At 49.8% G+C, this 21,706-nt stretch overlaps 1 protein-coding gene across 1 annotated transcript; it reads left to right on the forward strand.

Moving 5' to 3' along the window:
• The first annotated feature begins 3,999 nt into the window (after positions 1–3,999).
• Positions 4,000–20,761, forward strand: TOMM34 (translocase of outer mitochondrial membrane 34). The gene is made up of 7 exons (XM_032838546.1): positions 4,000–4,262; positions 8,341–8,440; positions 9,565–9,717; positions 12,827–12,996; positions 15,798–15,945; positions 19,516–19,642; positions 19,868–20,761. The coding sequence occupies exons 1-7, from the start codon at positions 4,136–4,138 to the stop codon at positions 19,970–19,972; spliced, it is 930 nt and encodes a 309-aa protein (XP_032694437.1). The 5' UTR covers positions 4,000–4,135; the 3' UTR covers positions 19,973–20,761.
• The last annotated feature ends 945 nt before the right edge of the window (positions 20,762–21,706 follow it).

Raw genomic sequence — 21,706 nt, forward strand, 5'->3', positions numbered from 1 at the left:
CACTCTCCGTAAGATAGAAAATCTTTAATTAGGGGCACCTGGGTGGCTCAGTAGGTTAAGCCTCTGCCTTCAGCTTAGGTCATGATCCCAGGGTTCTGGGATTGAGCCCCACATTGGGCTCTCTTCTCAGCGGGGAGCCTGCTTCCCTTCCTCGCTCCCTGCCTGCCTCTCTGCCTACTTGTGATCTCTCTGTCAAATAAATAAAATCTTCAAAAAAAATCTTTAACTAGTCACTCCTCATAACCCCAGTGCAGCTCTTTCTACCCCTGGGTCCTATCTCCGTGCTTTAACAAAGATGTATCAAGCATTCTTTCTTGGCCATTGGCTCCCCAACCCCAACACTCCAAGCCACATCATCACCATTTCCTTTTTATATTCAAGTCCTGGGCATAGTATTCCTGCTGCTGCTGGCCTTTGGGATCCCTCAGTGTTCTTGGCTCTTCTGTCACCTCTGAAACCAATTCCCTGAATTAACTTCTTATTTCAAATCCCTTCCATAAGCCATCTTACTCGGAGTGTGTTTTCAGATAAAGTCATGACTGATACACCTGAACTGAAAAGCATCCAGAACTGGAAATTGACAAATTATGATGCTGTCTGTATTTCTTTCCCCAAGACCAATTGGTTCATTATTTGGAATCAGCATATAAAAAGTATTGGCTGTGCCTGGCTCAGTTCAATGAAATGTAAGATTGTCCTCATTCTAACACTTTACTCACCAGTGTCTCTCAACCAACTAAGGCAGAGATATTATTTAAAAGAAACTACCAATTAACCCTGAAAAGAAATGTTTAAACAAACAAAAAATGAATGTCCAATAATCATGTCTGTGCATATTACCTCATTCAGGAGACTACAGCTGTAATATCTATTCCTTCCCCCATTAAAGCTGCATACATATTAAATACGTCTTTGGTGAGATGGTTAACTCAGAGAGATGAAATCTTAATAAATATCAAAAAGTTACTTCCTTAAAAAAAAAAAGTTACTTCCTGTCCAAAAAATAGAACCCAAATGTCCATCAGCTGACAAATGTATAAATACATTACATGTAATGTATTTATGTATAAATACACCCAAAATGTATACAATGGAATATTACTCAGCAATAAAAAGGAATGAAGTTCTGATACATGGTACACCATGGATGACACGGGAAAACACTGCTGTGTGTGAGAGGCCAATCACAGAGGATTGTGTATCATATGATTCCATTTACATGAAAAGTCCAAAACAGGCAAATTTATCAGAAGGTAGATTAGTGGTTGCTTTGGGCTTGGGCTTGGGGATGGGGGAGATGGAGTAGGAGAATTGGGTATGATGACTAAAAGATGTGGGGTTTCATTTTGATAATGACAATATTCTAAAATTGTGGTGATGATTATATAACTCTGAACATAATAAAAACCACTGAACTGTACATAACTTTAAGTGGGTGGATTATATGCTAGTGAATTATTTCTCAATAAAATTGTTTTTAAAAAAGTCACCTCCCAGAAGACTTTCACTATGCCCCTACTCCCCAGTATCTCCCTCCCCTAAATTCTTTCAGTTCTGCTTTTATCGGCCCTGCATTTATGGGAAGCATTGTGGGAAGGGATTATCATTTATCAGTTGCTGTGTAAGAAACCATTCCTAGAACTTAGTGGCATAAAACAACAGTATTTCTCTCTCTCTCTCTCTCCCCATAAATTTACAATTTGAGCATGGTTCCGCAGGTAAGGTTCATCTCTTTTTCCATGGTGTCAGTCAGGGTCAGTCACCATTTGGATATATTCTTTTTTGTTTGTTTTTAAAGATTTTCTTTATTTGACAGAAAAACAGCTAGAGAGGGAACATGAGCAGGGGAAAGGGGAGAAGCAGTCTTCCCACTGAGCAGGGAGCCCGATGTGGCTCTCTCGATCCCAGGACCCTGGGATCATGACCCAAGCTGAAGGCAGACGCTTAACGATTGAACCACCCAGGCGCCCCTGGATGTGTTCTTATCCAAAATGCCTCATTCACATGTCTGACAAGTTGGTGCCAGCTGTTGGCTGGGAGCTCACTTAGCACTGAGGGTAGAGGGGACTTATCATTTTGGTTTGTTTGGTTTTTTAGTCTCAGGATAAAGGCTAGGTGCTGAAGGATATTTGTGAGGGTGAGCTGGGAGGAAGCTTTAGTGCCTTTTAATGCCATAGTCTTGGAAGGTAGATAATGTTATTTCCACTGTTGAGGGGACCCCAAAGTTCTGTGCAATTTCAAAGAGAGCTAAAATAGACTCTATCTCTGGTTGTGGGAGTGGCCAGGTTCTGGAAGAGGGTAGAGGACTGGAAATTATTGGTTTGGTCATTTTTGGAAAATACAGCTTGACACAGGTGTACTTGTCTGGTGTACCATTTAGAATATATCCACCTCCAAGTAACTGGGGGGGGGGATCTAAATGGCAGCTTAAGGCACCATGGCATTTGTTATTTATTAAGTAGTCCAGAAGTCAGTCCTTCCAGGGTTGATTCAATGGCTCACCAATGTCAATTTCATCTTTCTCCTCCTGCCCTCCTCAGCACATGGGTTTTTCATACCTGTGCTTATTGCCTCACAATTGCAAAATGACTACCACATGTCCAGGTATATATCCTTAACCCAACAGTAACCAAAGCATAAAGAGAGAGGAAAAAAAAGTTATTTTGCAATTCTGTATCTCTTATCTGAGAGGAAAAGCTTTCCCATAAGGACCCAGCAGACCTCCTGTAAACTCGCTGAGCAAATCAGGGGTATGTCCACACCTGACCAATCATTGGCAAAAGGGAGTGAGATTACTGTGATTGGGTTAACAAAATCCTGATTCATTCCCTGGAGCGGAAGAATTCAGACTTCTGGAAGCAAAGATGGAAGCTGTTGAGTAAATAACCAGCAGTGTACGTGCATGGTCGGGTTTCCCTGCCACACTAAATTCATTCTTTCCTTGTGTGGGGCCTGCACTGGACTGAGTGGATTCAAAAGGAACAGCCACTCAACACTCAGAAAGCTTATAGTCTGGGTGAGTTGGATTTACACAAATAATTATAACTAAATTTCTGAGGGCAGAGACCACGTGTTTGCCAATAGACCTTTATAACTACATGTTTGGTGCCAGATCTGACTAGGTCTTGTGGAGATAAAAATAAAGACCTACTTCCTGCCTTTAAAGGCTTCACAGTCTTTGAGAAAAACTGTAAACTGACAATCACAGAGTGTTAACTGAGATATAAACTCTGGGAGCAATTGGAGCAGAGGAGGGACCAGGGGCAAGATGTGAGGCGTCAAGAAAGGCTTTCAGAAAGGATGATTATAGGTGGAGTCAGGATCAGGTAAAAGGAAGTGTTTGGAAAAGAACTGCAGGATGGGGGCACATAAGCGAAGGTTAGAAAGCAAGAGAAACAGCTTCATGTGCACAGGGGTCAACAAGCAGTTAAAAACACTGGCCCATCAAGTGGGACATACAGTTATGTCAAAGGACGCTGAAGATAAGTTCAAGTTGCCCTCAGCGAAAGATCCTCACGGACCTATCAGTGCATTCATTTATTAAATCAACATCTACAGAGCACTAAGTACCAGTTAGTTTCCAGCCTCAGTGCCTTTGCACTTGCTATGTGTCTGGATCAGCACTCCCTAAATCTTCTCAGGCTTCTTCAGCTCTTTAGTCCCTCAGAGACGCCTACCCCACCCCACCACCCCCCTTATCTAAAATAGTCCCCACGTGGTCACTTCCCATTACACCACAGTTTTGTTTTCCTTCTAGCATTAATCACATTATGAGATTAGCGTCTTCGTTTGCTCAAGAGTTAATAGCCTGTCGGTTCCCACGAGAATGTAAGCTCCCCGCCAGCAGGGACCTTGCCTCTTTCATGGTTTTACCCAGAGTTTTGACCTCCTTAGGCTCTCAGCCTCCCTACGGATACCATACAGAGCGTTCCGCTAGGTAAGTCCCGACCGGAGCATGCGCAGAAGGCCTCTGGCGCGCGCAGCTCTGGCCCCGCCCCGCGCGTCCCGCCCCCTCCCGGGCAGGTTGGCGGTCGCAGTCGCATCTTCGCCGGCCGGTGCTCCCGCCGGGACGCTGTTGCGCACGCCTCAGCGCGGTAACGGACGCGCCGCCCGGTGCGCCGACTCGGCCCCGGGGATGGGCCCCAAGCTCGCAGACTCGGTGGAGGCGCTCCGCGCCGCGGGCAACCAGAGTTTCCGCAACGGCCAGTTCGCCGAAGCCACCGTGCTCTACAGCCGCGCGCTGCGGACGCTGCAGGCGCAAGGTACGACCCTGGCCCCGGTTTCCCCACCAGGCCGGCCTCTCCCCGCGGCGTCCCACGCCGCGGCCGCCCAGACCTCGCTCCTGCCCAGGGTGCCTTCGGCTTGCTTTCCCCAGGGCCAGCTGGCTCATCAGGCCCACCGGGCACCCTTCCCGCCCATTCCCCGCTTCGGCATCCTACGAGAAACTTCCTTAAACCTTTCTGCTATTTTTTTTTTTAATTGTAATACGGTTTTATTACTGGTTCTTTTAAACTTAATTGATTCATCCCAAACATATTTCCATATCAGTGGGTGTTTTATCACAATTTTTTTTTATTGCGGTAAAAAACAGCATTAAATTTACCTTCTTAACCGTCTTTAAGTGGAGTATTAAGTACATTCAGATTGTTGTGCAACAGATCGCTGCAGCAGTGAAACTCTGTACCCACTAAAACACTAATCTTCCTTCCCTCCCCTCAGCCCTTTGTTTCCACCTTTCTACTTTTGGTAGCTGTGATTTTGATTAGTTTAACTTCCAAAGAGTCCAGTCATACAGTATTTGTGTTTTGTGACTGACTTAGTTTGCTTACCTTAATGGCCCCAAGAAGATTATAATCCATGTTGTAGCAATGTGACAGATGGTTTCCTCCTTTTTTAAGGCTGCATAATTTTCCATTGTATGGACATACCACATTTAACTTACCCAGATGTAAACTAGGCCTGTCTGATTAACCATCAGGGCTGCAAAGAAGACAGACACAGTGATTTGGTAAGAAAGGTGACTGGGGAGCTCTTTTGGAGTGGAAGGTCAAGGACAACTTTGAAGAAGTGACCTTTGAAGTGATGTCTGAATGATGAGAAGAAGCCAAGTGCATAGTTTTGGGTGATGAGTATTCCAGGTGGAGGGAACTGTTCATTCCAAAGGCCCCCAGACAGGATAAGCATGGTGTGTTGCAGGAACCAGAGCATAGTAGCCAGTGCAGGAATAGTAAATATTGAGGTCAGTTAGATAGAGCCGTATTGTGTAGGCATTTTATACAGTAGGCTGTGGTAAGGAGTTTGGATTTTATTCCATGATGGGAGACAACTGGGGAGTTTGGGGTTTCTTGTTTTTTTAAGATTTTATTTATCTGGGGCGCCTGGGTGGCTCAGTGGGTTAGGCCGCTGCCTTCGGCTCGGGTCGTGATCTCAGGGTCCTGGGATCGAGTCCCGCGTCGGGCTCTCTGCTCGGCGGGGAGCCTGCTCCCTCCTCTCTCTCCGCCTGTCTCTCTGCCTACTTGTGATCTCTCTCTGTCAAATAAATAAATAAAATCTTTTTTTTTTTTTAAAGATTTTATTCATTTAATTTATTTTATTGGCGGAGAGAGAGGAGGGAGCAGGCTCCCCGCCGAGCAGAGAGCCCGACGCGGGACTCGATCCCAGGACCCTAAGACCTGAGCCAAAGGTAGAGGCTTAACCCACTGAGCCACCTAGGCACCCCAAGTTTTGTTTTAAACAGAGGAGCAACATGTCCTTTACCAGTTCTCCCAGCCTTCAGCTCATGGGTAAGACACTTTGGAGAGGAGTTAAGCCTCATTCTAACCAACCACAGCCCATTGGCCCAAACCTCTCCTCCAAAGTACCTTACCCATGAGCCCTCATTTCCTGTAGTACCTATTTCCTTTTGCCTTCCTTCATTTGTTGAGTGCTTTACTATGTGTTAGACACTACAGACTTCATTCCTTTTTGTCTACATATAAACCAAGGATAAGACACCTTATAGATGAGGAGTCCAGAAGAGTTAAATCTGTCTACCCTGGGTTATACAATGAGGACATCAGAGGCAGGATTTGAAAACAGGTCTGTCTGATTTGCAAGTCCAAGTTTTGAATCATTTTGCCAGGCTTCTCCTCAAATCCTCTCCAAACTCCAATCTATCTTGTTTGACCTTGTGCAATTTCAAGCCCCTCTTTGGCCCCCTCTTGTTTTTCTAGAACAGTCCTCTATAGGCCCACTTCCTCATCTCAGCCTCATTTGATGAAGTCACTGATGAATCTGAGGTATTGATTTTCTACCTTTTTCTTTCATCCTATCCCAGCTGGTCTGCAAAAGCATGTGCTTTTGAATGGATTTATTCTGGATCCTTAGAAGGGCTGCCTGGTGTAGATTTAGTTGGGGACCAGCATTTGGTTCTGATCTTGCTGTTGATTTTCCTGGTAATATCTGGGCAAATCCGTTGATTTCTTGGCTCAGCTTTGCTGATCTTGAAAGGACAGCAGGGAGCAAGCGAACAAAATGAACCCTTCCAGCAAGTCTGTAAAGTGGTGTGTTAATGCGATAGGGGAGCACATGCGATCAGAGGGATCGAGTGACTCATGCGGGCTCAGGGGCAGGATCCTCGGCTCCTCTGCTGCTCTTCCCACCACACCCCTGCTGCTTCTATGCATCCATGCTCTAGCGCCTTGAGATAATTATGAGTTTTGAATACTTGTGCTTATTCTTCAAGAGCTAGGATATATTCTACTTTTTCTTGTACTTTGCTGTCTCACTCAGGGCCTGGCAAAATAAGGGGGGACGTTCTGATTTTATTGGTTTGTTACTGTTGATATTGAATGAAAGCTGTCGTGCCTCAGTATGGTGACATACTTAGTTTAAAAAAAGTAAGTTGTGGAAGGATAAGCAGTGGGGTGCCACTTAGTTTTGAAAATCTTTGAAAGCTATAAAGTGGAATATGCTCTTCACTGTGAATTTGAAGGTAATAGAAGAAGGCAAGCATGACTACAGGAGGGTGTTACCTACCAACTTCAGAACTGTGCTGACCTCTGGGGGTCTGGGGAGGAAGCAAAGAGAAAAGGGTGAGGATGAATGGAGCTTTAGCCATCTCAAAAATGAAAGAGGTTGGAAACAAATACAATGTATTGCCAAGTCCAGGGATGGATGTCAAGTATCTGTTTCACTGTTTTCTGGATGTTTTGTAATTTTCAGGAAAAGAGTTTATTTTACTTCTTTGGGGTATATACTCAGGAGTAGAATTACTGAGTCAACATCTAATAATTTTTGGAGTTTTTCATTTGTTTGCTTTCCGTGATGGCGTGTGCTAGTGGGTATGAAGTGGTTGAAAAATTATTTTTTTAAAGATTTTATTTATTTATTTGAGAGAGTTAGAGTAAGAAAGCACAAGAGAGGGGAGGGTCAGAGGGAGAAACAGGCTCCCCCCTAAGCAGGGAGCCCAATGCAGGGCATGATCCCGGGACTCCGGGATCATAACCTAAGCCCAAGGCAGACGCCTAACCAACTGAGCCACCCAGGCACCCCAAAAAATTATTTTTTAAAATTGAAAGTCTTTGTGGCCACACAGTAAAAGACATGGGCTTCTGAGATTCCTGAGGATAAGGATTACCTTTAGGAAAGTGTCTGATAATTCTCTTCCATACTGGGTCGCTCGAATCCTTCCCCTGATAAAGTTCTGCATATTCCTGCCAGACCCAGAGGACTCTTCTTTGGCAAAGTCCTCTCTGATTTGACCAGGTAGGATTCGTCTCTGTCTGACCTGTTCAGTCTCTCTCTCTCTCTTTTTTTAATTTTATTTATTTGTTTGACAGAGACAGAGATTGCAAGTAGGCAGAGAGGCAGGCAGAGATAGAGGAGGAAGCAGGCTCCCTGGCGAGCAGAGAGCCTGATGCGGGGCTCGATCCCAGGACCCTGAGATCATGATGTGAGCCGAAGGCAGAGGCTTTAACCCACTGAGCCACCCAGGCGCCCCTGACCTGTTCAGTCTCTTTATCACATTTTTCTTTTCCTTTTTCAAAAACCACTCTCATTGGGTTTACCTGCTTTTTGTAACAAAATTCACACACACCTGTAGTTACAGCATGGATATCCTTGAGCAGAAGCCAGCTGGTTCATGTTTTGTCCTCTGCCTGGTCCTGACTTGCGTGCTGGAGTAAGGAAAAGAGAAGTTGATTGGTTCCCGGTGAGTGGCAGGAAGCTTGCTGGCAGCCCCTCAGACCAACAAGCGCCATCAGGAAGCCCAGAGAGCTCCGGGTTTGAAATACACCCCAGAGTCCCAGGGCATCCATTTCCCACTCTGTTAATTTCGTGCTTTCTCTTCCCCTTGGGCAGGTTGCTCGAACCCGGAAGAAGAAAGCATCCTCTTCTCTAACCGCGCAGCGTGCCACCTAAAGGATGGCAACTGCAGGGACTGCATCAAGGACTGCACTTCGTAAGTGGGCGGGGTAGCCCCTGGGTCTCAGGACAGGAGGCTGCGTTCATCGGCCTGTTCTCTTCTTGGGGTCGATCCCAGAGGTTCCAAGTGTGTCAGATAAGGAGGAAGTGTCCCTGAGTGTCACCAGGTCACCGAGGATAGGAGGCTCCACGTGGTGCCTGCGGCCCCTGACTCATGTCTTTGGAGTCTGCCAACGGAGTGGGAGTCTTAGAGGGTGGGCTCAGGTGGGGACTTAGAGGTGAGCCTTACGGGCCTTGTGAGATCGGGGACCCGACGATGAGGGTGAGGTGCAGGCTTGTGACTGGCTCGCCCTGGTGTTTTCTGGGGTGGATGTGTGCAGGAGGGAAAGGAAGAGGGACAGAGGTTAGTTGAATCGCCTCAAAAGAAGCAAGGAGAAGAAGGCGTCCATCGATCGCAAGGTGTGAAGGATGTTGAGCAGTTTGTCGTACTACTTTCTTCTGCGGCCAGTCTGACCCTGCCTGCTCTTCTCGTCCCTGAACTGGCAACATGCGTGTGTTCTCAGACCCGCTCTCCTGCGGCATCGCCTTGGGGTCATGCCCTGGTGATAGCTGAGAGAGGAGGAGAGACGAGCGTGCTCCCGGGGCCTGTGCTCGGGTGCTCCGTAGCAGGGCCGTGCTAGGTTTCCTTCCCGGAGGGCTCATGACCGCTCTGCGGGGTAAGTTGACCGTCCCTGCCCAGGCTAGAAGTGGGTTGCGGCCAACTGAGGCCGTAAGGTGATCTACCTGGCGTTCCGTGGTCGGTGGCAGAGGTGGAATTCAGACACCACTCCAGCTGACGGCGAAGCCTCTTTCTCCCACCGGGTCGGACTCTGTAGGAACACATGGGAGAGTACAAGCCACAGGCGCTTGTTCTTGATCTGGGGGGAGTGTGACTCAGAAAATTGGATTTAACAGCCTTAGTGGTTTCCTACCCTTCCTCCCTTCTTTACTTCAGTCTAAGTTGGAAAGTCCCTCTGCTAAGGTTTGACATTTTTAGCCACGTTTCTGTGCCAGCTGTGACCTCCTGTACGCTGAATGTCGCAGTTGACCCTGCGTAGAAGGGGCTGTGGGGGGAGCCCTGGTGCCTCAGCAGCTGGATGACATTTCTGCCTCCTGCTCCAGAGCACTGGCCCTGATTCCCTTCAGCATGAAGCCCCTCCTACGGCGGGCCTCGGCCTACGAGGCCCTGGAGAAGTACCCCCTGGCCTATGTGGACTACAAGACCGTGCTGCAGATCGATGACAGGGTGGCGTCAGCCATGGAAGGTCTCAACAGGTGAGCCTGACACCTCAGGCGGTCTCTCCGGAACTCCCCGGCCTCCTGGATTCACTCGGGACCATGGCTTTGGTCAGCTCCTGCGGGTCCCCTGAGAACTGCTGAGCACGTGGTGAAAGTGCTAAAGGGGAGTCCGAGGTCATGGTTAGCAGGGCCCTGAGGGGTCAGAGTGAGAGGGTGGATGGCTCAATGGCCCGGCTGCTCAGGTTCATTCACGTGGTAACAGGTTCTGGAGCTCTGTGTAAGGGATTGTGCCGGGTGCCCTGGGGAAGACCCCGCTTGCTTCATAGACCTAACTAGAGTGGGGAGAGTAGGACACAGGTGCAGGCAGCCGGGACACGAGGCTTGTAGGGTGGTGTTTGCAGAGTTGGGTTGGCCTTTGGTACTGTGATGCCTCCTCGAGGCCCGTTGGGCACCATTTTGTTCTGGGCTTTTGAGTGGTGGTTTGTTTTTGCCTCGTGGCTGCCTTCGTTTGTGTAACTGGTCACGTTTCCCCTCTTTGCATGGGCCACTAGAGAGCCAACAACCACACTCACAGCAAACCCTTTACAGGACTTCGTGGCATGTGTTAAGTGTATCATTTTTAGCTTGACTTGTTTTCTTTCTGTGTTCTTTTATTAAGTCATTCAAGAGAATCCGGCACTTCTGTGTGTCTGACTTTGCACTAGGGCCTGGGCTAATCCCTGACACATAGCTTTTCCTGCCCTAACGGAACCCCCATTCTCTTGGGGAACCCCAGTCAGTCATAGCCACGCACACCACCGTGTGGTGAGTGGTGTGGTAGGGAGGAGGCCTAGGGGGCTGAGGGGACAGAAAGGGGCACCTAACCTTCCCTGGGGGAAGGAGGAAGCCAGTCAGGATTTTGCAGAGGAGGTGAGCTGAGGCTGAGAGATGAAGAGATCTGGGGCCAGGGCAGCAGGAAGGGCAACTGCCAGGGTGAGCCAGGATGATGTGTTCTAGGAATTGTGAGAAGTCCCATGTCACTTAGCACTGCTGGTGAGGAGCTCAGCTCGGACGTATGAGGTGAGCCCGGACCTAATTCAGGCACGGTGAGGTTTTGTGGAAGGGTCTTGAGCAAGGGAGAAACTTGAGCAGATTTGAGAGAAAAAGCTCACTGGCTCCCGTGTTGCTGGATGACGTGAAGGAGAACAGAGTCAGAAGGGTTAGGCGGTAGCTCAGATGGTGGAGATAGAGGAAGGAGGGCACTGGAACCAGTTTTGGGGGACATTTAGGTAGTAGTTCAATGAATTTGGATGTTGGCGTTAGTGAGAAGGGAAGAATAGAAGAAACGTCCTGATGGGTAACATGGTAAGTCGCAGGGGACCGTGAGATGAGAGGTGTGAGGACAGTGATTGGTATCTACATGGGTTTTGGAGCAAAAGAGACAAACATAAGGCAGACTATGGATTCGAGGTCATCAGCATAGAGGTGGGTTGAGGTTGTGGGAGAAAAAGAGACCCCCACAGCAAGTGAGCCCGGGGAAGAGGTTGCGTTTTGAAAATTGCAACATTTGAGGGACTTCAGGGAGATGGCAACTGAAGGGGAGGAGGAAACTCAGAGCGCTTAGGGAAGAAGTATTTCCAGAAGGATGAAAACCTCATTCCCATCAGGTGTTCCAATGAGTGAAGTGGACTTGTGGGTTTCAGAAGGAGAGTCGCTGTGGTTATATGGAAGCATGCAGCAGGCCAGGAGCCCACATGGCAGTGGGTTCAAGAAGCCCAGCCGTGAAGAGGCAGAGGAGTCCAGCTGCAATGGCAGGGTGGGGTCTCCAGGAGGCGGAAGTGAGGAAACAGTGAAATGTGGCCAGTTGGAGTCGGTGGAGAGAGAGGACAACGCTAGAGGAGAGCTGCTGGCTGTGGTTCCTGATGGGGGCAGGGCGAGGTGAGACCCAGAGCTGAGGTGGAGTGCCTGGCCTTGTCACTTCTTCACGTGCGACAGGAGAGAACTAGGAAGGATTCAGTGCCCACGCAGGTGGGTTTGCGTTTGTGAGACCTGGAACTTTGCCATGAAAAAGGAGGGGAGGGTAAGGGAGCCGGGCTGAGGAGGGTAGAGGTTTGACATAGCTGTGCTAGTCAGGAAGACAGCTGGTCAGGGCCTTAGGGACCGTGAGTTTGTAGTGATTGCCATCTGGGACACCGTCCTTCTAGTCACCCCGGAGCACAGTCGTTGGAGCAGAGAAAGCATACGGTTGGCTTTATTCACTGATGGAGCACATGCTTACAGGGCCCGGGTGGGTGTCGTGTGATGTGCTATGGGCTGGAGATCTCTTAACCAAAGGGACGTGATCCCTGAGAAGCATTTGAAGGAAGTTAGCTGGGCCCAGAAGCGGGTGGGGGATGGAAAGTGAAGACATCATTCTAGGTAGAGGGGAAAGCATGGGCAGAGGCTCGAACAGCTGGATCAAGAGGGAATGGGGCACACGGTACAAGTGGGGAGGAGCAGGGGACCAGATCTCAGGCCCTGTCAGCCTAGGGAAGTGGGAAGCGCTAGAGGATTTCAAAATTTGAGAATAACCTAAGATTTATATTTTATAAAAATCTCTGAGCATTAGTCACGCATCAGGTGCTTGTATGGCCTTGTAATAGATCCACTGACAAAATATAAGACATGTGATCCTTTCTTGGGGGCATGTGTGGTCCTTCGAGGGTGAGGTTTGAGTACCTTTTTTTTTTTTAAATAAGCATACTTTTTTTTTTTTTTTAAGATTTTATTTATTTGACACAAAGAGATCACAAGTAGACAGAGAGGCAGACAGAGGGGAAGAGGGAAGCAGGCTCCCTGCTGAGCAGAGAACCCAATGTGGGCTTCTATCCCGGGACCCTGAGATCATGACCTGAGCCGAAGGCAGAAACTTAACCGGCTGAGCCACCCAGGCGCCCCAGGTTTGAGTACCCTTAACAAGGGGTTCACTGCTTTGAGGTTAACAGAGTGTGGCCAAGTCTGGGCCAGGCAGGGTGGATGTGTCATGGTGCAGACTTGTGTCCCCTTCCTGCTGTGTGTCACAAGGCTGTAAAAGGATGGTGGCTCTCACACACCCCCTCTGGATTTCTGGGAATGGATCTTCTTGACCCAGTCAGAAACCTCCTTGTAATTTTCTCTGCCTTTCCAGAATGACCAGAGCTCTCATGGACTCGCTGGGGCCTGAGTGGCGCCTGAAGCTGCCCTCTATCCCCTTGGTGCCTGTCACAGCTCAGAAAAGGTGGGATTCCTCACCTTTGGAGTACCACACAGAGAACACTAAGGGCAAATTCAGAGAAGCCACAACCGCCAAGGGCAGAGGTAAGCTATGACTTCCTGCCCAGAGTGTTAAAATCTCCCCTTGGCCACCACCTTCAGAGTAATCCTGTAAAACCTGACCTTGCTTAAAGCCAAGCTATACAAGTTATCCAGGAAACAAAAAGTCTTTACCTTTTAGAGACTGTCTTCTCAGTTCAATCCTGAAGGCAATGAGAAAGCCCGCCCACTGCTGTCCCAATTCAGAGTCAGAAAAGGCACGTTGGACGCTCAGTCTGGCGCATAGGTATACAGCGTTGGTTCCCTCCTCTTTCCTCTGGCTGCACTGGGGATGGATGATCCAGGATGTTTTTGGTGGCAAGAACAGAAAACTCAATGTGGTAAAAAAAAACAAAGAGAACATATTGGCTCATGTAACTGAAAGTTACGAGTTCAGATTCAGGCTAGGTTTGCTCCAGGAGCTCACGACATTAGCAGACTCGGACTCCATTCCTTGGTACTCGTCTCAGCTCTCTTTGGTGTGTCTGCTTTGTCCTGGGGCAGTGTTCATCCCAGGGGTAAAATAGCCATAAAGTAGTTCCTGGCTTCGTCCACAATATGCCATGCCCTGTGGCCCAGAGGAAGAGAAAAAGGTGGTTTTCTTCTGAGAGCTCCCTAAGAGAGGGTTTCTTTCCTTTAAATCCCTTTAAATACACTGTCTCAGTGTATTCTGGCCTGTTTGGTCACAGGCCATTCTCTAGGAACTGATCTGGGGCCAGGGAGATTTTGTGGCCCTAAGCCATCTGCCTCCACCTTCGTAGTGAGAGGGTGCCGCTTCCTCAGGAGCGCACACACCACGCCGGGCCCTGGAGGTGGAATAGGGAGGGGAGGTCAAAGCCAGGGAGCCCCAAAACGGGAGACTGTCAATCTCAACCATGTAAAATAGAGGGGCCATTCTTCAGGCCAGGGTTCAGCGGCACCCCAGGGAATGAGCTGGGCCCAGTGAGTCTAGGCATTGAGGAGAGCGGGTGCAGCGGGTGAGCGCTCCAGGCTTGCCGTGGTGGCAGTGCAGGGCGGGGTCACTCCCCTGCCCTTGAGGGAATGAGGGAATGGATCTGGCTGTGGGTAGCATTCACTCTGGTTTGTGGGAACCTGCTAAGTGTCCCCCACTCTTCTCCAGAATGGAAATGTGGGGTGCTAACGAACTAGATGGCTTCAGGGCGCCTACTAAGTATTTCATTCTTTCAGAGTCACTGGCCCATATATTTTCCAGCTCTGTGCCATGTATTTCCAGCGTGACACAGAGAGGACAGGCAGTCTTGGCCTTCGGAAGCCCTCAGTATAAAAAGAGATGGAGACACCTAAACAGCATTTCCAAATACTGGAGGAAGGACGTGCTTTAGAGCCTTTAGTATTTGGGGATTTCGAGACAGTAACTGACGCCTGTGCGCTTGGAGGAGTCAGGGAAAGCCTCCCGGAGGAGGTGACCAGTTGAGCTGGATGCTGAGGGGGACTGAGGGGGGTGTTCTTCAGGTGGGGAAGGGAAGGGAAGGGAATGTCTGACAGAGTCAGTAGAAAGAGCTAGAAAATGCAGTGCGTGGCTCTCGCTGGGGAGCCGTGGGAGGCCCCAGGCCTGCTGTGTGAAGTTGGGGAGCCTGAGGAAAGCCAAAGGGGTATGGATGCTGCAGCCCACCCAGGAGAGGGCAGGAAGGTTCACAGCAGGATGTTGCAACCACAAACAACAGAACTGGAAACAGTGCAGATCTCCAAGCAGAAGGGATGAATGAGCAGTGAGCCCGAGCTACAGGGATAAGCGTTAGTACAGCAGAGTCTGAGGAACACAGTGCCAAGGGGAAGGAGTAAAGCCAAGTCACAGAGGAATAGGAATACTCAGAATCATTTATTCTTTTATATGAAATTAAAAAAAAAAAAACGAATGGCAAATGGTTTATAGGAACTATCGTAAAGAGTTAAGCTACCAAGGAAGAAAGGGGGAAGAAAGCACAGGGTTGGGGAGCATGGTTTCCTCCAGGGGTGGGTTGATTTGGGGAGGGGGCCCCCATGGGGCTTTAAAGGTCTCAGTGAATGTTCCGTTTCTGAAGGTGAGGGATGAGTGTAAGCATGTTAGTTTTGTTCCTAAAACCTTACCGATGTCGTAAAGATTCAGGATTTTATAAAGATAGTTTTTAAAAATTAAAGAAACCCGGTGATCTGGGAGCTGGGGCTGGAGCGTGGTTGCGGCTGTGCAGTGAAGGGCCGAGGGCCAGGCCAGCAGCCGGGTTTCGCCTCGTGTGTCTGTCCGTCTGCGCTGGGGCCGAGCTGTGTGGGGTGGGTGAGGGAAGGTCCAGGCTCAGAACAGCACGGAGGGCTTCTCGGCCGTCTGCAGAGATCTGGGGAGCGACACCCTTTCTTTCTCAGATGCTTATTTAAATACTTGCTTCCTCTCCTGCTTTAAGTTGATAGGGTGTTCTGCACTTTGTGGCGCACTCAGGTTTTATCGTGACCTCCCCGGGTCGGGTTGCTGGTGCCCCAGTATACAGAGGAATTGAGGTCCCCAAGACTAGGCAGGTGACCCGAGGTCCCCGGCTACTGAGGGCCACTGCGGGGACTAGACCTCAGCGTGCCCTTTACCGCATATCTGTCTGACGTGTGTGTCTGTGTGTGTTTCCGTCGGGAGTCCCCAGCCTCCGACTGAGAACCTGTTTAATTTCCCAGAAGCCACGTGGGGGGCTCCTTCCTTGGGGACGCTGCTTTAGAGCAGTGTAGGGAGTCTGGGGAGGGGGCACGGGAGAGGGTCTCTGACAGTGAGGCCTCAGGCCCTCAGGCACCTGCTCCATGGCTCTTTCCTCTTCTGAATTTGCATCTAGTGTCTTCTGCTGGGGATGTGGAGAGAGCCAGAATTCTGAAGGAAGAAGGCAATGAGCTTGTAAAGAAGGGGAACCATAAGAAAGCTATTGAGAAGTACAGTGAAAGCCTGTCCTTTAGTGACATGGAGTCTGCCACGTACAGCAACAGGTATATTCCGTGCAGCTGCTGCCCTGGGGGCTTGCGGGACACTGGCTGTCGCCACCACCCCCAGTCTGCTTGCAGACTGGGGTGGCCTCTTCATTCCTCTCATTGACTCAGTGTGTCCCACCTCAGAGTAGGCGTACCTGGTTGTTTTGGTCACTGGGAGGCAGGTGTGGTCGGTGGCATTCTCTCTCTTAAAGGAATAGAAACTGAGCGATGCCCCCATGGGGCCTGGGCTCTCTCCCCGTCCCTCCTCTTCAGGCTTTCGTGAACCGTCCAGCTGTGCACACTCCGTGAGTGAGAGCAGTGTGCTTGCCACGCAAACATGGCCTCCGCACGTGTCTCGTAGCCCTCCCCCTGGCCTAGCCCCGCGGCTTCCCCAGACCCTCCCGTTGGGTGGGTTGGCCCTGTCTCAGCACAGGGAAAGAACCCAGGGTGTAGACTCCCTGTCACCTGGCCTGGGAGCAAGAGAGATGGTCCCGCCTAGCCTGAAGGGTGTGACCTGCGGCCAGTTGAACAACCCACACCACGGGCTGCAGGCATGGCTGCTGGTTCTTTCTACTGACGGCGGGGGGGGGGGGGGGGGGGGGGGGGCACTGTCCCTTTACTGGGTGGGAATCATGGTTTTACACACACTCAGGCGTACTGGTGGTCAGTGGCCTTCCCCTTTGCAAGTCAAGAAATCAGAAGCTCAGAGCTGGAACGTCTTCACCTCCGCTCACCTGGCCAGTAAATGGTGGAGACAGACTTGCAACCTGGCTCCGATGAGATCTACTAGTTTTACTGTCAGAAGCTTGGAGCACTCACCGAGGGACCATCTCTGAGCCAAATCTTGCTTATAAAAGATTTACTATAAAAATGTTATCAATGGTTTCTCCCGCCCCGCTAACATACACTTACTATTACTCTTTAGTTAAAAAATCTTGGATTTACTATAGTCTCGCCATTCCCTATCCAAAATTCTTGGGGTAAAAATGTGTTCCAGATCTGAGTAAGGTCCTATGGTTCATACATGGGACCACATAATACTCCCACAGGCTCTGGGGCAGTGGCTGAAGTTCACTGTTAACATTTCTGCCTGAAACACAGGGACAGTCCGTGTTCATGGGGGGCAGTGTTCCAGACTAAGTAACCGCAGGCCTGTGCGGGTCAGGTTTTGCTGTCAAGTTCAAGAGAGAACTTTTCATTTTCAAGTGTGGATTTTGGCATCGGGAACCTGTGGTTTTACTGGCTGATTAGACCAGGGGTCCCTCAGTCTGTCAGGCTCACCGGAAGGAAGTGCTGCTGCCCACCCGCTCTGGGATTCTGCAGCAGCATTTTGATAACCCCATCCCTGGGCCTGCTGGACTCCCTTGTCTCGTACTGCGAGAGACCTCCAATAGTCTAGTTTCCTGAATTTTTACTGTATTCAAGACAATGCTTTGTTTTGTTTCAATACGATTTTTCACGCATATGTGTTTGTGCCCCGCTGTTTTAATTATTAGTGCTTTATACTCTCTTGTAGGGGTGGTTTTCTCCTTGTTCTTAACCAGAGCATCACTGGCTCTTTTCCCAGGTTTGTTCTTCGAGCTAAACCTAGCAGGATTCTTTTTGACAGACTCCAAAAAGTATCTTGGTGGGCTTTTGGTTGTGGTTACATTGAATTTATAAATTTTTTGGAAGATTTTTATTATTTATTTATTTGACAGGCTGAGAGGCAGGCAGAGAGAGAGGGGGAAACAGGCTCCCTGCTGAGCAGAGAGCCCGACGCGGGGCTCAGTCCCAGGACCCTGAGATCATGACCTGAGCCATAGGCAGAGGCTTTAACCCACTGAGCCACCCAGGCACCCCTGAATTTATAAATTTAATTTTGAGAACTAATAACTTGACACAAAACTGAATTTTCTCTCCATTGTGCCTGAAATTATACATCCTAGATGCCACTGAAATGCTCTGCCTTGTGTGTCTGAAGCTCTGTGTACCAGGGCATCTCCTTTGGCTTCCTCCCATTCTCTCTGTGCAATTGATATCACTCAGGTGCCCCACATGTACAGCTTGCCCTGAATGGACCTTCAGAAGAGTCTCATTTAAAATTAAAAATAAACTTGAATCCCTATCTCACTCCATATTTTAAAAGAAATTCTAAGTGGATCACAGTTTCAAATGTGGAAAGTAAAACCATTAAGTTCTAGAGGAATGCACGGATTAATTATCTTGCTGTGGGAAAAGTATTAAAATGGAATTGTGGGGTGGGGGATAGGGACCAGAGCGGTCATTAAAAGAAAGGTAAATTCGACTTCATAAGGTTAAAAACCCTTATGTAAAGATACTGAGCAATTACATTAAAACGGATCTTGTTTTCTTCCATTATTGATTGAAATTAAAGATTGACACCCAGGGTTGGTACAGTTACAGGAAAATAGAAAGTTATTGATGGTGCCTCAGAGAGCAGCTCCTTTGCAGAGCATTTTGGCAACAACAGTCAAGATTATAAGTGCCCGGGGGCACCTGGGTGGCTCAGTGGGTCAAGCCTCTGCCTTCAGCTCGGATCATGATCTCAGGGTCCAGGGATCGAGCCCCACATCTGGCTCTCTGCTTGGCGGGGAGCCTGCTTCCCCCCTCTCTCTGCCTGCCTCTCTGCCTACTTGTGATCTCTGTCTGTCAAATAAATAAATAAAATCTTTAAAAAAAAAAAAAAAAGATTATAAGTGCCCGTATCCACTGACCCACGGTCCCTCCCAGCAGGCCTCTGAGTTTTATGCACAAGGACACTGATGGCAGTGTCTTGTGTTTACAGACTGGAAGCAATGAAAACTGTCCCCACATAAGGAATTGGTAAAATAAGTTATGATTCATCTGACCAAGTGAATACTGCTCCCACTGGAGATGCTGGGGATGGATGGATGGAGGCCCAGAGGGAGCGCCAACACACCTGTTCTTAGCGGCCATCTTTGGAGAAAAGAGTGGGGAAGGTGTACAGACTTTTCCCGCCCGTAGATGCAGAACATTTTGTCATATGGGTGTCTGCAGCTGTTTTTTTCCCATGATCATGAAAATTCTCACACTATAAGTTGAAAGAATTGTGCGTTGAACCACCTACCATCTAAATTCCTCATTAACTTTGCTCTGTTTGCCCCTATCGCTATGGAGCCGTTGACCGGCGCCTCTTAGTTTGGGCACATTTCAGCGTGAGCCACAGGCCTCTTCCACCTTCCCACTAACATGCCCACGTGCGCATCCTCACGGCCCGGTACCCTGGATGACTCTTTAATCCATCAAGGGGGAGGTTTCAGGAGCAAAAGATAACAGGCTGGGAGTGTGAGGTGGCCTGAGAGATGGAGCCACACGGTCAGGACGCGGAGTGCCGCAAGCCGGGCTCTCAAGGGATGCCTCTCCCCGCCCCACCATCCCACCCCGCGCTGTACCCACGGGTTCCTGCTATGGAGAGGGGCCAGCCTCCCCCCAAGGGTGAGGAAGCTGTGCGACCACCAGCTCAGAGCGCCGTTTGTCAACTCCAAGATCACCCCTCTGACCACCACATGGCTGGGGGTGGGGGACTAAGCAGGGGCTGAGACCTCCATCGGCCTTTCCCATCAGAGCGCTCTGCCATTTGGCCCTGAAGCAGTACAAGGAAGCAGTGAGGGACTGCACAGAAGCCCTCAGGCTGGATGGAAAGAACGTGAAGGCGTTCTACAGACGAGCGCAAGCCTACAAGGCACTCAAGGTAAGAAAAGCCTGACTGAAAGGCACCCACTGAGGCGCCAGTGCCTGGGGTGGCCCTTCCAAAGCGTCGGCTGGGCGAGGGGGGGTGGGCCACGTCCCTCCCCATCCAGGGAAGCCCTCGTGGCTCCAGGCAGGCCCTGAGGTTGGGGTTCAAGACCCTCTGCCCTGGCCGCTCCAGCCCGCCTCGGTCGGGCCTCCGTCCTCGCCCCCTTCTCTCTCCTCTCAGGACTACAAATCCAGTTTTGAAGACATCAACAGTCTTCTGCAGCTTGAGCCGAGAAACGGCCCTGCCCAGAAGTTGCAGCAGGAAGTTAACCAGAGCTTAAACTAAAGACCCAGAAGGTTGGCGGGAAACCTCTGCCCGAGCTCCCTCCTCCAGGCCTGCTCCTGGGACCCAGCATACCCCCAAGTGAGCTCGGATGTGACTCAGAGGTGACGGCTTCCCGCCCCTTAAGAGGCTTTGCTTGTTCAAATTAAGCTCAGAGTAGTAAAACAAAAAAACAAACCCCAGATGTTGTTTTGCTGGAACGGTCCCTACTCCCCGCCTGCCTCGGACAGTTGGCAGAGCACTTGGCTCTGTCCCTGCCCCAGCTGTGCTCCCCACGGCTGCCCTTCTAGCTGCACCAGACCCATCTCACTGTGGTTCATCTGAGCAAACTGAGCTCGGGGATTGGGGGGCTAGGGGGGCATGAGGGATAAACTAGAACCCAGAGCAGCCTGTTGAGCTGGTTCTCCAGGGCTGCCGTCCCCGCCCTGTCCTGGGCAGAGTTCCCTGTGTTCTGAGCTCCAGTGCCTTTTGGCTGGGCCCTGCTTTGGTGAGGACACGGAATCCTGACCCTCAGATGGCCTTGTCCGTAGCTCTGCGCCACAGCCTCCTGCGGGGAGGTGCCCAAGCGGTTTTAAGAGTCCGGAGGTGTGGCCGCTCCTGAAGGTGGGATGGAGAGAAAGGCCTTCTTGAAGTCCATGTCCTTCCACTCTGGGCAGGGATTTCTTTTGACCTCAACAGTGGCCCCCTCCAAGCTTCTAGGTTCTTTGTAACGTGAAGTTAATTTGAACTAAACTACTGCTTTTGTTGAACTGTGTATTCAAGCTATTGCATTAAACATCTTTCTGGTACATAGATGCCTACTGTATTCATGTTTGTGCTTTTTCAGCTTTGTGCCTGCACCTTTGCAGTAATAAAGAGCTACAGTGTGTTGAGCATTTGCACACTCAAACAGACTTACTGGAGTGTCTGCACGGGTTAGGCTCGGTGTACAGTGCTGGGGAGATCAGTGACCAGCCATGTCCCTGCTTGCAGAGGGCTGAGGCTCTGGTGGGCAGGGACGGTGGTCACCAGACATCCCCGGAACAAACTGCAGCCAGGCAAGCGCTCTAGAGCTGTCACACAGCGCTTTCCCCGCCTGACCCTGGGGAGGGAAAGGGGTCCCTGAGGAAGTAAAGCTTGCATTGAGTTCTAACGTGGGAGTTTAACTGGTGAGGAGAGCAGTAAGGCAGGCCAAGCAGACACCATAGACGTCTGTATAAAGTACTTTCCTGGTCTGTGTCCTAGTCAAATTGTTCCCTCTGCATTTTTTTTTTTTTTTAATTTTGAGAGAAAAAGTGGGAGGAAGGGCAGAGAGAGAAGCAGACTCCCCACAGAGCAGGGAGCCTGACATGAGACTCGATCTCAGGATCCTGGATCATGATCTGAGCTGAAGGCAAACTCTTAACCGACCTAGCCACCCAGGAGCCCAGTGTGTTTTCCCCTTAATGGAGCAGCACGAAGTCTGAGGACCCTAAGAGCAGAGGGAATCCATTGTCCCTTTGCTCCTGTCACAGGAGTGCCGAGCGCCATTCAGCTGGTAGCACACTGCTTCTGAGCTCTGAAGGAGGAGCTTCTGCTTTGTGAGCTACCACAGCCCTCTGAACTAAGCAGATTCTAGGGGTCACAGACCCATGTGCCACATGGCCAAGGGGCCAGAGCGGGGAGCTGTGCCCCTTTTATTGTCAGCTCTCAGGCAAGACTCTTAACTGATGGGAGGCAGGTTTAGTGGTAACATCCCCTCACAATTGACTGACTTTC

Source organism: Lontra canadensis, unplaced genomic scaffold (genome assembly GCF_010015895.1).
Source record: "Lontra canadensis isolate GAN:19392208 unplaced genomic scaffold, GSC_riverotter_1.0 scaffold105, whole genome shotgun sequence".
In the NCBI taxonomy this organism is placed as follows: Eukaryota; Metazoa; Chordata; class Mammalia; order Carnivora; family Mustelidae; genus Lontra; species Lontra canadensis.